Source organism: Micrasema longulum, unplaced genomic scaffold (genome assembly GCF_059751315.1).
Source record: "Micrasema longulum isolate JH-2025_06_02 unplaced genomic scaffold, ASM5975131v1 h1tg001139l, whole genome shotgun sequence".
In the NCBI taxonomy this organism is placed as follows: domain Eukaryota; kingdom Metazoa; phylum Arthropoda; class Insecta; order Trichoptera; family Brachycentridae; genus Micrasema; species Micrasema longulum.
This window is the reverse complement of record NW_028278327.1, coordinates 413,722-428,445: the sequence shown is the minus strand read 5'-3', so window position 1 is coordinate 428,445 and position 14,724 is coordinate 413,722. Positions and strand designations below refer to the sequence as shown.

Sequence of the window (14,724 nt, the reverse complement as noted above, 5' to 3'; positions counted from 1 at the left end):
TGGCTCGCACGGACAAGACAAGTACTGAACGACTGCTCAACGTGTGGGCAGTTAAGCGATTTCGTTGGCAGCGTACTGGCCAACGTTTTGGCCAGCGAGTAGAGCCGCTTTTAGATATTTATGCCACTGAAAGACGAAGATAGATACACTCAAACTTCTTTACTATACTTATGTACATAGTCAACTCAAATTCGCTTCATGAGTATGGTCCCCTCAGTATAATGTATATATTAATCAAATCGAGAACATCCAAAAGAAATTTATAGGGAGCCTGGAATATCGTTTTGGCAACATTGAAAATGACTATACGGCGCATCTTTGATTAATTTTAATATAGAATCGCTCCAAAAAGGGCGTCTTACATGTGATTTATTTTTGTTAACAATTATTATTTTCTCACTTGAGTTTCTTATTTATTTATTTTTTGTCAAATCAAATGTTTAAATCTTTTGCATAGTTTATGAAAACTTAATTGGTCTTTTATGTTGGCAATGTTTTCTGAATAAAATAAATTTTAAAAAATAAAAATAGACATGTAATAAATTGAAACATAATAAATAAATTATTTAGGATATTATAAACAACGGAGAAAGAAATGATGAAGATAGTATGCAAATTCGAGCTTCTACTGGTTTTTCTTACTTCCTCGTTAATAGTGAATATACATAATAAATTGGCTGTCATTTTTTTTATTTCTAACTTATTTTTTATTACTTTAATTTCATGGCAATATTCTTTTTTGATTTCATCGATAGGCAATCCTTGTCCTCGCCTTGCCCTCTGCACGAATCTCGACATTTCTATCGTAGATAGTTTCACCAAACATTCGCATTGCGTTTTGACTACATTTAGAATTGTATCATTATTAAAACAATATTTACAATCAATTATCGTCAACCCTGGTAAAATTACATTACACCTTACTGCTTACGGGACACCCGATACACTATGCACCTCAGCTTACTCCTCGTACTGACTAACACTATCAAGTATCCAATTTCATTGGGGAGAAACAGCCACCAATACTTGGTCACTATCGACTCTTCGCTTCCGACCGTCCGCGTCCATCCTACACTTTTTAATGCTGTGTTTTAATTTTAATATAATAATATGGTAGCATGCAATAATAATGTTTCCGTTATAATCAGCTAAATGTGTGTGTCAGTTATAAGATCACCAAAAGTATTTTTGTGGTTAAAGGTTAGTAAAATCAATACTTATTGTACGTAATTTATGATTGTTTAGCAAAAAATTATAGATAGCCATCGAAATCATTCAAAATTCATTTTCCCTGGAAATTTCCTATTTTTGATTTATACTATATTTTCCCACTATTTTCTCATAGGGAAAAGAAAAAAACGTATTTTTTATATGGCTTCGGTAGGTACCAAAAGTTAATTTTAAAATAAAATATTCTCTCATTTTTGCTATTTTAATCTCAATTAGGAGGTTACTTATTACGTCTACAAACTAATTAAAATATTGTTTTTGTAAAATAAATTCTTTGAAGTTTTCTACTAAATATACTCGTAATAATAACAAGCAAAGCCTAATTTCTACAAGTTAATGATTTTCGATTTGTCAATCTCAGCAGTAAAGTAATGAAATAAAATAATGTAAATTATGAATATACATAAATAAACTACTTAATCATGTAGATTCACAGTAAGCAGGATTAGATATTCAAGACACCTTATTTGACTGCTTTCGTAATTCATTCTAAGGCATCGTGATAATTCAAAAAAATTATGTTGTTTTAGCCATGGAAATAAGTCAAGATGAAAGGGAAAAACTTATAAACAGTCGTAATAATACAAAACGTGATGAAAATGGAATATCTTCAATTCCATACCAACAATATGATGGACCTAGCGATCAATATGTAGTAAAAGAAATGTAAGTTTTTTTTATATTTCCTATTTTTTAATTGAGGGAGTTGCCTAAAAGCAAAAACGCGAATGTTCATGGTCACTGTAGGTATCTGAGAAGACCAACAAAGTTCAATATGCAACTTGTGCGTGGTAGGAAGAACAAGTAGAGAAAAGATTGTAACAGAGTGGTCTTCCTTTTTACAACCTATTTCAAAATACTCCTAAAACGGTTTTATCTTCTTTTAATACAGTCAAAAATGCATTTACAACATTATTTAACTGAATTTTAATATAAAATCCAAAGTATACTTATATTATTCATTCATTTTTCCATGTCCGCTCCCTAGTTGGAGCATATGGTGTCCACGAAGATCCTTGAAGCATCTTTGTCGGCTGCCAGCTCTGCATCCTCCCAAGTCAGGTTCGCGTCACGTAGTTCTGGCACGAAATGCCGACGAACAGTTAGGAGTGGACGTCCAGGGCGTCGAGAACCTGATGCCTTGTTAAGTAGGCAAGCGTGGTTAAGGCTCTCAGGAGGCATCCGCAGCACATGGCCAAGCCAACCATATCGCCTCCGCTTGATGACAGTTGTCACCGGAGTTTGCTGCGTCCGTTCTCTTATTACTTCATTCCTCACATAGTCAAACCACCGCACACCCAAGATTCTTCTGAGACACCTAATATTCTCAAAACTCAGATTTTGCTGTTTTGGGCCCTAGCGAGGTGCCACGATTCGCATCCATAGAGGAGAATAAGTGTTATGCGGGCGTTATATAGGCGGCGTGTTTGGTTTTCACTGAGTAAATATCTGATCTCCAGACAGTCTTCATACCGTTGAATGTGGCGCCTGCTATTCCTAAATGCAATCCCAGCTCTTTTTGAAAGCTGCCATTTTCCGTAACATGTACTCTAAGGTATTTAAAACTCTCAGCCCTTTCGATGACTTGGTTTGACAGTCAAGGGATTTTGGGCACCAAACCATGAAATGTTACATATGGTACATGGGTTTTTGCAATATTGATTTTTAAACCCATGCATACGGAGTACCTATTTAGACTATCTACTGTGGCCTAAAGACCCTTGACTGAATCATCAATTATAACCGCATCATCGGCATACTCCAGGTCGCGGAGTTTTTAAGAGGAGGAGATGGATATGGATATTCCTCGATCTAGTGGAATTGACTTTCTTAAGATGAATTCCATGAGGATTATAAAAAGGAACGGTGCAAGGACGCAACCTTGACGAACTCCGGTGGTGACCTCAAACCAATCTGTGACAACATCATTGATTCTGATTTGGCATTCGCTATTTGAGTGAAGGGCTTTGATAAGTTCGACTAGTTTTACAGACACCCCATATGCTTCTAGTATTTTCCAGAGTGTGGGTCTGTGCAGACAATCAAATGCTTTTTCTTAATCTAAGAAGTACATAGCCAAGGAACTATTTAGTTCCTTGTTCTCCTGTAGAATACAGTGTATGTTGTGGAATGATCCGCACGTGACCTACCAGGTAGAAAACCTGCCCGGTTCTCCTTCAATACTCGCAGGATGGGTCCTCGAACTCTTTGCAGTATTATGTATGCAAGCACTTTTCCCGGTACACTAAATAGTGTGATGCCACGATAGTTATCACAGTTCAATGGATCACCTTTTTTGTGCAATGCGGTGATCTCCCCATGTATCCAGTCTCTCGGGCACCTCGCTTGTTCCCACACCTTGGTCATTGGTTGGTGTAAAGGGCCAACAATGCCGGTGATGCTGCTTTTGATAAATTCCGGGTGTATTTTGTCAACTCCTCGTGCCGTTCTGTTTTTCAAGTTTGACAAGGCCTTTTTTAATTCAGCCAGTGTCGGAGAACCATTAGGAACGTTGACTGCCCGCGGAATGTTTGATGCAGTCTCTATTGAGATATCGAGGGTAGAAGGAGGAGGGGGGCGATTAAGTGCTCTCTAGAAATGACCACGCCATATATTTCCTTTACGCGATCTGTGTCTGATTCGATCACTCCATCAGTTTTTTTAAAACATACTTATAAGAAAATGAAAAAAATAAAATCGATGTGATGTAGGTACTATCCTAAATATTTTTTTTTATTGACAGTGTCTTGTGATAATCAGTGAGTTAACTAGTTTAATTGATTAATAATATTCTTAAATGCCATATTTTAAAACTGTCTTAAAATCACATTTTCATTCAACCTTTATATATATATTTTTAAGTAAATTGCAAGTACCTGCCATACAGTAAAAATATATATATATGTGTAAGTACCTTTACCGTCATGCATCAATTCTCGAAAATAAATCATATTAGATTACCTATGCAGATACCCAAGTTTAGGAACCATTATAATTTTTTTATTGATTTAACCTTTTGTTATTAAGGTAGACGTTAGTGTACCTATACAAAAATATAAACATTAGACTATAAATAACATGATACATTATTTCAGTCCATTGACATGGCTGCAGAAGGCAGCATTTGGTGTTGGCCACATCTACAATGATTTGTGCGCTGCCATGTGGTTCTCCTACACTCTGCTATTCTTGCAAGTTGTTCTGCATATGGAATCCACTGCTGCAGGATCCATGCTGCTTCTAGGTATGGTTAACAGGTTTTAAATCATGAATAAGTGGTAAAAAAATAATCATCAACACCAAATCAATAAATAAAAAATAATATGTTTTTTTGCCAAATATTAAATATCTAGAGAAAGAAATGTCCAGTGCACTTCACTAAACATAGCTATCATTTTCTTTGTTACTTTGTTAAACAAAATAAAAGAGCTTTTAAGTAACCATACATGCTACATGACATGCAAGGTAACTTTTCCCAGAAATGTTGTAATAATTGATTCATAATGTTTCAATTTCAAAACATACTCCCTATTTCGAAAATACTTATAAAATGTATTATTATTCTTTTATATTTTTGTCGAAATAAAGATTTACTTATTTAGGATGCAGGCCAAATGATAAATGGGATCACTCACAAGAGATCAAAGGCGCGAGACTGCTTTTTCAGGATGTGTGACCTTCTTTGCAGTAGAGACTTTAATTTAGACCTCTGAATTGTACAATGTTACGCCTTCTCAGTACTTTTTTTACGGCATTTAAACGTGTATACTCATCCAAGCCACTTAAAAAAAGATCGAAGCCTTTGAAATGTGGTGCTACAGGAGGATATTAAAAATCTCCTGGGTGGACAGAGTCCGAAATGATGACGTTCTTCGACAGATGAAAAAAGATAAAGAGGTACCTACTCTTCAGTAGTCTCTTCTAGGTCTTCACCATAAGAAAAAAAAACTTGAGTACTTTGGGCACGTGGTGAGAGGCGGAAAATATATCATTTTACGAGTCATTCAACAGGGAAATATTAAAGGAAGACGCAGTGCAGGTAGAAGGCGCATCTCTTAGCGAAAGAACTTTCATGACTGGTTCCATTGCAGCACTCAGTCCTTATTCGGGGCAACTGCCAACAAAGTCAGAATTGCTGTGATGATTTACAACCTCCATCAGGGAGAGGGAAAATAAGAAGAAGATATAAAGAACTTATTGAAAATATAATAAATTATTAGATTTGTACTACTAAACATTGTTATGGAAAAATAATGCTTTTAGGTAAATATATGGCCTCTGTAATCTTGAGAACTCTACTATGGGAGTTGTGGGTTTGAAACCTGCGACAATTATTGAAATATGGTCAAATGACTATTTACTGAATTTAATGAATAATTATAACAATATGTTTTCCAGGTCAAGTGATGGACGCTTTGGCGACTCCTGTAGTTGGTATTTTAGCTGATCGTTGGGGAAGCAAGCAAATTTGGCATTTAGCGGGTAAAAATAACTTCATAATATGTTTATATATCATTTTATTTAATATAAAGTCATTTATCAACTAATATAACTAACACATAAAACATGTTCTAACTTTTAGGGACGGCATTAGTCCTATGCAGCTTCCCACAAATATTTTCCCGGTGCATTGGCTGTTGGATGAGCGCTACTGGTACATACCTTATTTGGTGGCAACCATTTTATTACGCTATTGTCATAGTTATATTTCAATGTGGATGGGCTATAGTACAAATATCTCATCTTGCAATGATACCCTCATTGACCCAAAACCTTAATGAAAGATCTGAGCTAACGGCCATAAGGTATAATTTGATTGATCAAATATATTTTTTTTTTTTAAACATTTGTTAAGTAAATGTGTTTTCAGATATACAGCATCAGTATGTTCGGGCGTTACAGTTTATTTAATAACATGGGGAATTTTGAGAATCGAGGACAATAATGTTGCATCTCTTGGTCCGACCGACGATTACAAATTCAGGGTAAAATCGTATTTTCTTTTTAATGATCAATCTAACAATATTCGTCCCATGATTGGATAAATACGGTGGAATTATTTTTACAGGATGTTGCTCTCATTTTGACTGCTATAGGTTGTATTCTAACAATAATATTTCATATTGGCTTGCACCACCAAAAAAACATAGATACTAACGCAAGAAGGAATCAACAACTTACAAATAATGGGAGTGTAGAAAAGGAGCCATTAAGTAATATGCTGTATGGTCCGAAAATAAATTCTTCGCCAAAAGTAGAAAAAAAGAACTTCTTTCTCTCACCACTTCTATACCAGTCTGCTTTATTGTAAGTATTGTTAAAACTCAACAACAAACATGAATGTTACAATTTCAATTTTTGAAAAATTATAAACAATATTTAAATTTGTATTTTTTCAGATACGTGGCATCAAGACTCTTCAGTGCATTAAGTTTAGTTTACATGCCATTATTTTTGGATGAAAGACTCAATTCGGTAGATACAACAGAAACTGTGGAGTCAATAGCAAGTGTTCCTTTGGCATCCTACATTACATCATTCTTCGCCTCTTTACTGTTAAAATACAGAAATCAGTACATCAGTAACAAGGTTTGTATTCATTTTTACATAAAAGAATTTTATTATTTTTATGTTTAAGATTTAGTTTTTGTAAGTGACCATTGAATTTGGAATTTAATATAAATAAGGGATTGCACGCCTCATGGTCTAATGGTCAGCGCATTTGCCTACCATTAGGTGTGGGAAAGGAATTATGAAGGGATTCAATAGTTTTAAAACACAAAAGTGACACTTGCTTGGTGAATAAAAAATATCACTGCTTGATCAAAAACATGAATTTTACTTCACATTGCAGATGCTGTATACTTTGGGTTCATTAGTAAGTATATCAGGATGTATATGGGTGGCAGTATCATTGGAACCTACTTCGGGAGCTTTTCAACTATACGCGGTTGCAGCACTACTTGGTACATCCTTTGAATTAATCTTTAGACTGACATAAACTCTTCTGTAACTCCCGTCATAGAATAGAATACTTAACTTTACCAATTTACTTATATTAATTGTAAGATTGTACAAAATTATTGATGTCTTTTTAAAGTGTTAAATATTTTTTTTTTTTTTTTAAATGCACATCAGTTAAGACAATCTCAAGCTCAAAGTTCAATTTCGACTTAAGTTACCACATTTGACGGTATTTTTCTTTTCTCTTATTTATTTATTTTTATAAACTGCACATTCCTTACTCCATACCAAGTGGTTAATATTGAATTTTAATTTCAGCCCTTATTTAATATAGGTACATCTTAAACATATTGTGTAGATTGATTTAAATTGTTAGAATGATCGAGGAATGTAAGAAATAGTTTCATAATTGAAAATGTAAATGTAGTGAACAACATAGTGCCGACGGCAATCCATCACCGCGTATGTTAACCCTTAGGCTGCTACGCAGTTTTTCAAGAATCTAATCAGAAATCCTATTATTTATACATTTTTAAAATATTTTATCGAATACGTTGTTTTCCAAACACACTACTGGTTTAACAAGTAATAGAAATTCCAAGAAAAATCTTCCATTTCATAAATCTCTAATTCAAGCCCAGTGGAGTGAGCAAGATCGACAACTTGTGCCGCCCGAATCACATTTTCGTACAGCGGTTGTAAACCCTTTCTTAGTTAAAAATAAAAACAAACAAAACTGATCTCGTACAGCAATCTCAAGGCGCATTGTTTTATTGAAACGACATAATTGTGAGTTTTTTTGTTGATTATCAAACCTACCACTTCTATCAATGCATGCTAAACAAAAATAGAGTAAAATATATCTTGAAATTTGTTGCAACAGAGAGGGAAAACATTTTTGCTAAGGGAATATGGAAGTCTAGGCATTTACAGGACTTATGATCTGTCATTGGCTGGTTTAAATGGCCACTTTACACACTGCGCAATATTCACCATTCTGCGTATGTTTACACATCCACATTCATGATTATTTTTACATTACCTCAACTCTTCCATCTGTTGACTTTTGCAAACTAAAAAAGCTGAAACCTTTATTGATGTCGGTGAGTTTCATCTGGATAAATTATTTCACCTCCTAGTTAATGCCTAAAAACACTTTAATTTTTTTATGCAAGTTATTTTAATCAACAATATTTTAAGAGTATGTCCAAATGTTTGTAGGGAGTTATTTAGATTGAAACTTAAAGATAACTGGTAAATGTACTAAGAGGTGATAATATTTCTTGGTAGTTGTTATAATATAATTTATTTTTTTAAAATGTTTTTGTGCAACTGTCTCACAAATTGATATCTCTTCCAAGAAAAATATTCCGTTTCACTAATAGATAGTTCACGCATAATGGATTGAGCGAGATAGACAACAGTTGTCGAAATCACAAACAGCTGTGGTAAATTACATATTTTATACATTTATATATATTTTTAATCTTACTTTGTTACTCTAACAAATAATTTAACTCTGCAAAGCGTCCTTTTTATTGTGAATAAATTTACAAAATATATCATTCAAAATGATGACGGATAGTGAAAGTGATATAGAAATAATAGTACCTCACCGAGAAACTTGGAGACTTAGCAGCTCAACCTATTTTGAAAGTGAATTAGACAATAACGATCAACTTCTAAGTGATAGTGATGATAGTTTATATGACTCTTATGAAGAGCTCGAAATCGAAGAAGCTTTTTCTGAAGTATTCTTGGATCAATATCGAGCTGATATACCTCATTTACCACAGTTACATTTTGTTTGTAGAATAGTTTGTAGAATAGAGTTTGTATAATAATAATTACGTTTTGTTTGTAGAGTAATAATTACTAGGTACCTAATGAACAGCTAAAACATTTTAATTTCCCATTACTGTGGGTACCCATTATAATAAATTCAAAAATTATTTTTTTAATATTCAAACGTCCTAATTGACAATCATCAGGTTCCATGGTGAATTATTTTTATGTTTTATGGCTCTTTACTTATTTATTTATATTCTTAATTGTGGGGTTTTCTGGTGATATAGGGACCTCACTGGATAAGAGTTTTTATATTAAAGTTAAAGTATTCAATTAGTTATTCATTACGGAAGTACATCAATATTTTCGTAATCACTGGATCGGGTATAATAGCGGGGAAAACACAGAATACAATTATTTTCCTCAAATATCATATAAGTGATTGAAAAATCTAAATATTAACATTAATTTATTTTATGTTTCACTGTTTTTGCAATGTAAAAAAAATCGCTGTTTCAGGTCCCGACTAGCTAGAAGTTTCCTGTGTTTAGTCGTTTCTCTTTTTTCAAAAGCACTGCGAATTTAAACATCATAAGTAAATTTATAATGAGGAAGTTTGGTGGTTTTTAAAAAAAATATATATTTGTTAATAGATTACTAAACAAAGCTATTTTTTTTTCATCAATTTTTATGTATCGTATTATCAGCGCTGCGATTTTTTAAAGTTTTGTATTTCTGAAATTAATCCGCGTGTGACGTCGCAAGTTCTCTTTCTCTTCTTCTCGGTTAGTTATGTTGATTAATCCATTGACGATTAGCAAACCGGAAATCTTTCACAACTCTCTTATCATTGGTTGATTTTTATGAACAAGTGACGTCGTTCAAAGAAGTTCGTTTTTATTTTTAAAAAAAAAAATTTTTTTTATTCATTTTCAAGTAACTTTGCATTACAATTAAATGCTCAAATTTTTACCGCACGTATGAAAAAAAAAATTGTATTCAATTTTCCATAGGGCTTCAGCCTAACCTATTTCAATAGGTACGAAACTAATTAATAACCCGTCGAATAAGTAATTTTTATGTTTTGAAAATGTTTTATACCACTGACGGTTAAGTGCAACAAGCAGTTCCCGAATTTATTTACCCTTTTGGGGATTATGACGTCAGCATCAGTTTAGTTAGAACTTTATGATAGGGATTAACAACAACGATATATCGTTGTTTAGCAGTGTAAGGGTTAAATCACTCCTAAGTCATCCAGATATCCCATTCAGCGGTAAATATATTCAAACGTTGTTAGTAAGAACAAAAAAAAAACACGTATAATCGAAAGTAAAATTTAAATGTTAAAAAAAATAATTGCCTCATAATGATTTTTTCTCTCTCCTCTAAAGTGGTTAAATTTGTCAAATGGGGTGATGGATTTCCGTCGACGATGGGGAATGTTTCACTAAGTCATATTTCCATTAAAGGTGCTGGCAGCTCTGTAACAATGGTATCAAGTCTATGCATCACAGCAGACTTAATCGGGCCTCATTCAGATCAAGGTGCAGTGGTGTATTCAATTGTTACATTTGCAGATAAACTAATCACAGGCTTTGCGGTGATTACTATTGAGAATTAGTAAGCATATTTTATAATTTGGACATTTCAAACGAGTAAAAATCATAAGAAAGTTGTATATAGTCTGGTTGCATTTTTATATCAAAGCACTGTGAATTATATAAAAATTTTAAATATTAATTTTTATTACCAATCCAACTACTCTAAATTAATTTAAATTAAAGTTTACAGTATTTTATTGCAAAAAATATAATAAAAAAAGAATTATGTAGTCATACATAAACTCATTGAAATGCACATACTACCGGCTAAAAAAATATTATTGAATACATCATGTATGTACCAAAAATTAACAATGCTTTTAATTTTTAGCAAATGCGAGAATCAAACTGACTGTCCCCAGTACTACAGACAAATATTGGCATATGTATGCGGAGGAAGTGCATTTTTGGGATTTACAACAATTGTAATAAGTCATATCTTTTCATCTAAATGTTGCAGAAAAGTACACTTTCATAAATAATCAGATTCTATCCATGCAAGAAATAGAAGTATCGAATAAAACATTATTTGTGACTTGATTGATGATTTTTTATTTTATTTTGTTTCCTTAACAGAAGATATGTTTGTCACCGATCATGCAAATAAAATAATAAGTAAAAATAACAGTTAGAGTTGATCACCGATTTGTAAGAATCTTCACAAATTCATATAAAAAGGTTCACGATCCATCATACAACTTTTCCTGTTGAGGTGTAAATGAAAAGACCAATATTAATCCTAATTATTTCCAAAATATTAGATTTACCCTTCTTCTAAGTTGTTTGCTCTTGGCAGAGCAGTCGTGGTCACATTGGAAGGAGGGAATAACGTCATTACAATCCGCCCCCATCCGCTTCTGGAGGCCTTCTGAAGAAGGACGCCAGTTGCTTCTGTCGCTGAGTCTATCCATCTGGTAGGACTTCTTCCGCGAGATCGAGTTCCCTCTTCTCATCCTTGTACCACTAATCTTTCCATATTGTCTTTCATCTCGTGTTTAGATTTATTAGATTTACCCTAGGAATTAGAAATATGACCTAATAACATGCAGCTAATCTGAGTCCAGGCAGACGAACAATATAATTGTGTATGGGAAATAGAGCCAGAATCTAGGATGAGTGTTTTCAACTCGAGTGCCACTCAGGTGAAAATCGATAAAAGAAAAATTAATCAAGTGGGAAAAATTCATCTCGTAGTTTACTGGTTGGATATTCGTCTACCATGCATGAGTTCGTTATGCTCAAGGCACCGGGTTGGATTCTTGGGAAGGTTAACATGGAATATTCGTTTGTAGGGCGGTTTTATGCTGCAATACTTTACTGTCTCTGGACTGGCAAAGACTGATCATCTTACATTTCCATAACAGATAATCGAGATGTACCGGTACAACTCGTTGGTTCAGACCAGGCTTGAGAGTGCCTCGATAATATGGAGTCCGCACGAGGTGAGATATTCCTTCATGTAGGAGAGAGTACCAAAAAAAATTCTGAGGTATCTCTATATGAGGGAGTATGGTATTTTTTTAAATTATTTTACTTTATTTATTGGGGATATCAACAGTAATACATGTAAAAAAAAGTTTAACAAATAAAATATACAGAGAATAAAACCAATGACAGATATCCACAGAAATAAATTAAATACACGTACAATACATACTAGTGTGTTTGTGTGAGTGTAAGTGTGTGAGAGGGTGGATGAGTGGATGTTATATTGGAATGAGTGGATGTTATATTGAATATTATTGCATCCGTGGCTCTATCCCACTGCATTCCTCTCGGGCATGCTTAAGACCAACAGTTTGCAACTTAGAAGGGATGGGTTCACACTGACCCATTTTTTCAGACTAATAAGAGGTTTTATCACTACAAACTCACTCGTAAATGAGTAGAGGCGTTTACGAAAATAAAATGAACAAAGAGGTTTTATCAAGAACTCAGCCATCTAAGAGAGAATCAATTTTTACGTTCCTGATGTTCCTGATCTCCGACTGCGTCAGCACAGGCTGTTTTACCTCCCGGCTTCCAGAATCAACCAGCCTCTGGTTATGCTGATTGGAAGAGCAGTCAGGCAGCTGAATATTATTACTTTGGAAATCATCATCTTTCACATAAGTGAAACTCTTGCCATTGGAGAGTATTATACCTTAATGATGTCGAACCATTGCTCAAAGATTCCTGGTTTGATCCTGGGTTCAATATATTAGGGCAATAATTCAAACAAAGATGCTTATAATATGAGAAACAAATATCTACTGATATTATAATATTCTTACACACAATACGAAAAGTATCATGCTACCATATTATCATATTAATAAATAATCCAGTATAATAAGTAATACTAAATAATTGTATTACACCGAAATGTTTAGCGGAAATCAGGTAACGTCGTAAAGTTATTTTAAACCCCTTTTACCGCATATCTCTTTATAAAAAAATATTTTCATGGCTGATATTAAATTGATTTTACCTAGAAAAATAATATTTTTGGTTGATGTGCGTATTTAAAAAAATTAAGCTTCGTGGGTGATTTCGTGGCTGCAAACGTAAACAAGTGCATAAATAAAAATTAGACGCGTAAATAACATCGAAGTACATGCTTCATCGTAAACTGTCAAACTGACAATTCTTCGACAGCCAAAGTTAAAGTGCAAAGTGCAAAGAAAAAAGAAACATTCGTTATTCTCTTTGACAATGTCACAGACTAAAATTTGTAAACCATAGACAGAGGTTTAATTCTGAGCGGCGTAAGTACTTACATAGTGAGTAAAAAAAATAAAAACAAAGAAGAAATGTTGTAAAATATTTAAAATAGGCATTTTGATAATTCTTACAGTTATTAAATTTTACTTTATTTTAAGGTGGTACGAAAGGGAGTATGCAAAGTATGCACTTGTCTGGCAAATAAACTCTCCTATACTATTTTTGGTGCTACTAATCACATCCCCTGTAGTCATTTTATTTTTTAAGTGAATTTTAGCCTCTGAGGCTTCTGTCGCAATATTTTTTTGTACGTAAACTTTTTTTTTAAATATATACAAAAAACGTTGATAAGACTCTTAGACAGTACAACTTTTATTAAAAAAATAAATAAATAACTACAGTTCATTTGTTTCAGTAATATCACATCGTTTCTGAGACCACAAACCACAATTTTTTTTGTGATAGTTGGCGAAGAAAATTGCGTGAAAAAAGTTTTCTTTGAAACTAGCTTTAAATTAATGAAACATCCAAAACAAATAATAAGCTGTAATGAAAATTTTAAAAACATGTTTGCCATCATTATTTTGGACACTTAACACATACAAATGACAAAATGACTTTTACGACAAATTTTTTTCTGTCACAAGTCAAGCAGTTTGGAGACTAATATTCTAAAATGTAACTCATGCGCTTCTATTTAGAAAGCGCATAGGGACGCTTTACCCTTTTCCTGGTAGGTAGATTAGTTTGTTTTTTTAAATTAATTTATTTCTTAAGTTAGCTTATATTACAATAAGAATATGAAGAAATCCGGTTTAAATTTAATTAATATGCCTGTAACGAATTCTATACATTAACCTATTGGCGATGTTAAAATGAAACGCATAATAATAATTTGTTTACCCGGAAGAAAATGGCTATAGTAACAAACCAGAAATTAACTCTGCACAAAAGTTTTGACTGGCAAGTAATTATTAATGAATTTTATCAATCCGTAATAGTAAGAAGGCTAAGATAATAAGGCATGGCCGGAATAAGGATTGCCACTTGCCACTTTCCGTAGCAAAACAACTGTAGGTATTGCCGGCAGTCACTAAACTCTTCAAAGTCCATCACTGTTGCGCTCTTTCTTCGTGAAACATCCGACATACATAATGTTTCTACGAGATCGTTTATTGCATGTAAAAAAACATTTCTTAACTATCATTTAAACTTTTCAGTAGTTATTTTAGTTCTTAAAAATAATTATCTACTTAAAAATATATGTACTTAAAAATAATTGAATCCAATCAAAGTTTTGTAGATTCTAAATACCGCATAAACAATTATTATCATATGTTTCTAAAAAGTAATTTTGATGACTTTAACTACGATGAAGGTAAAATAGTTGAAAAATTTTACTTTTGTCTTTATTTTATGAATGAATATTTTTCGT

General features: G+C 33.1%; 1 protein-coding gene across 3 annotated transcripts; it reads left to right on the top strand.

Annotated features, from left to right (window-relative positions):
* The first annotated feature begins 993 nt into the window (after nt 1–993).
* On the top strand, nt 994–11,126 carry LOC148276842 (major facilitator superfamily domain-containing protein 12-like). 3 transcript variants are annotated; one of them, XM_088233687.1, is made up of 11 exons: nt 994–1,200; nt 1,761–1,896; nt 4,326–4,474; nt 5,629–5,712; nt 5,813–6,035; nt 6,101–6,215; nt 6,299–6,537; nt 6,630–6,819; nt 7,085–7,196; nt 10,455–10,605; nt 10,918–11,126. In XM_088233687.1, exons 2-11 carry the CDS (start codon nt 1,763–1,765, stop codon nt 11,066–11,068), a joined length of 1,548 nt encoding a protein of 515 aa, XP_088089813.1. In that variant the 5' UTR covers nt 994–1,200; nt 1,761–1,762; the 3' UTR covers nt 11,069–11,126. The 3 variants fall into 3 exon arrangements, 2 of the variants coding, with proteins under 2 accessions (XP_088089813.1, XP_088089814.1); XR_015823646.1 differs by having other exon boundaries at nt 1,042–1,200; nt 5,813–5,884; XM_088233688.1 differs by having other exon boundaries at nt 1,042–1,200; nt 10,455–10,529.
* Nucleotides 11,127–14,724: the final 3,598 nt, after the last annotated feature.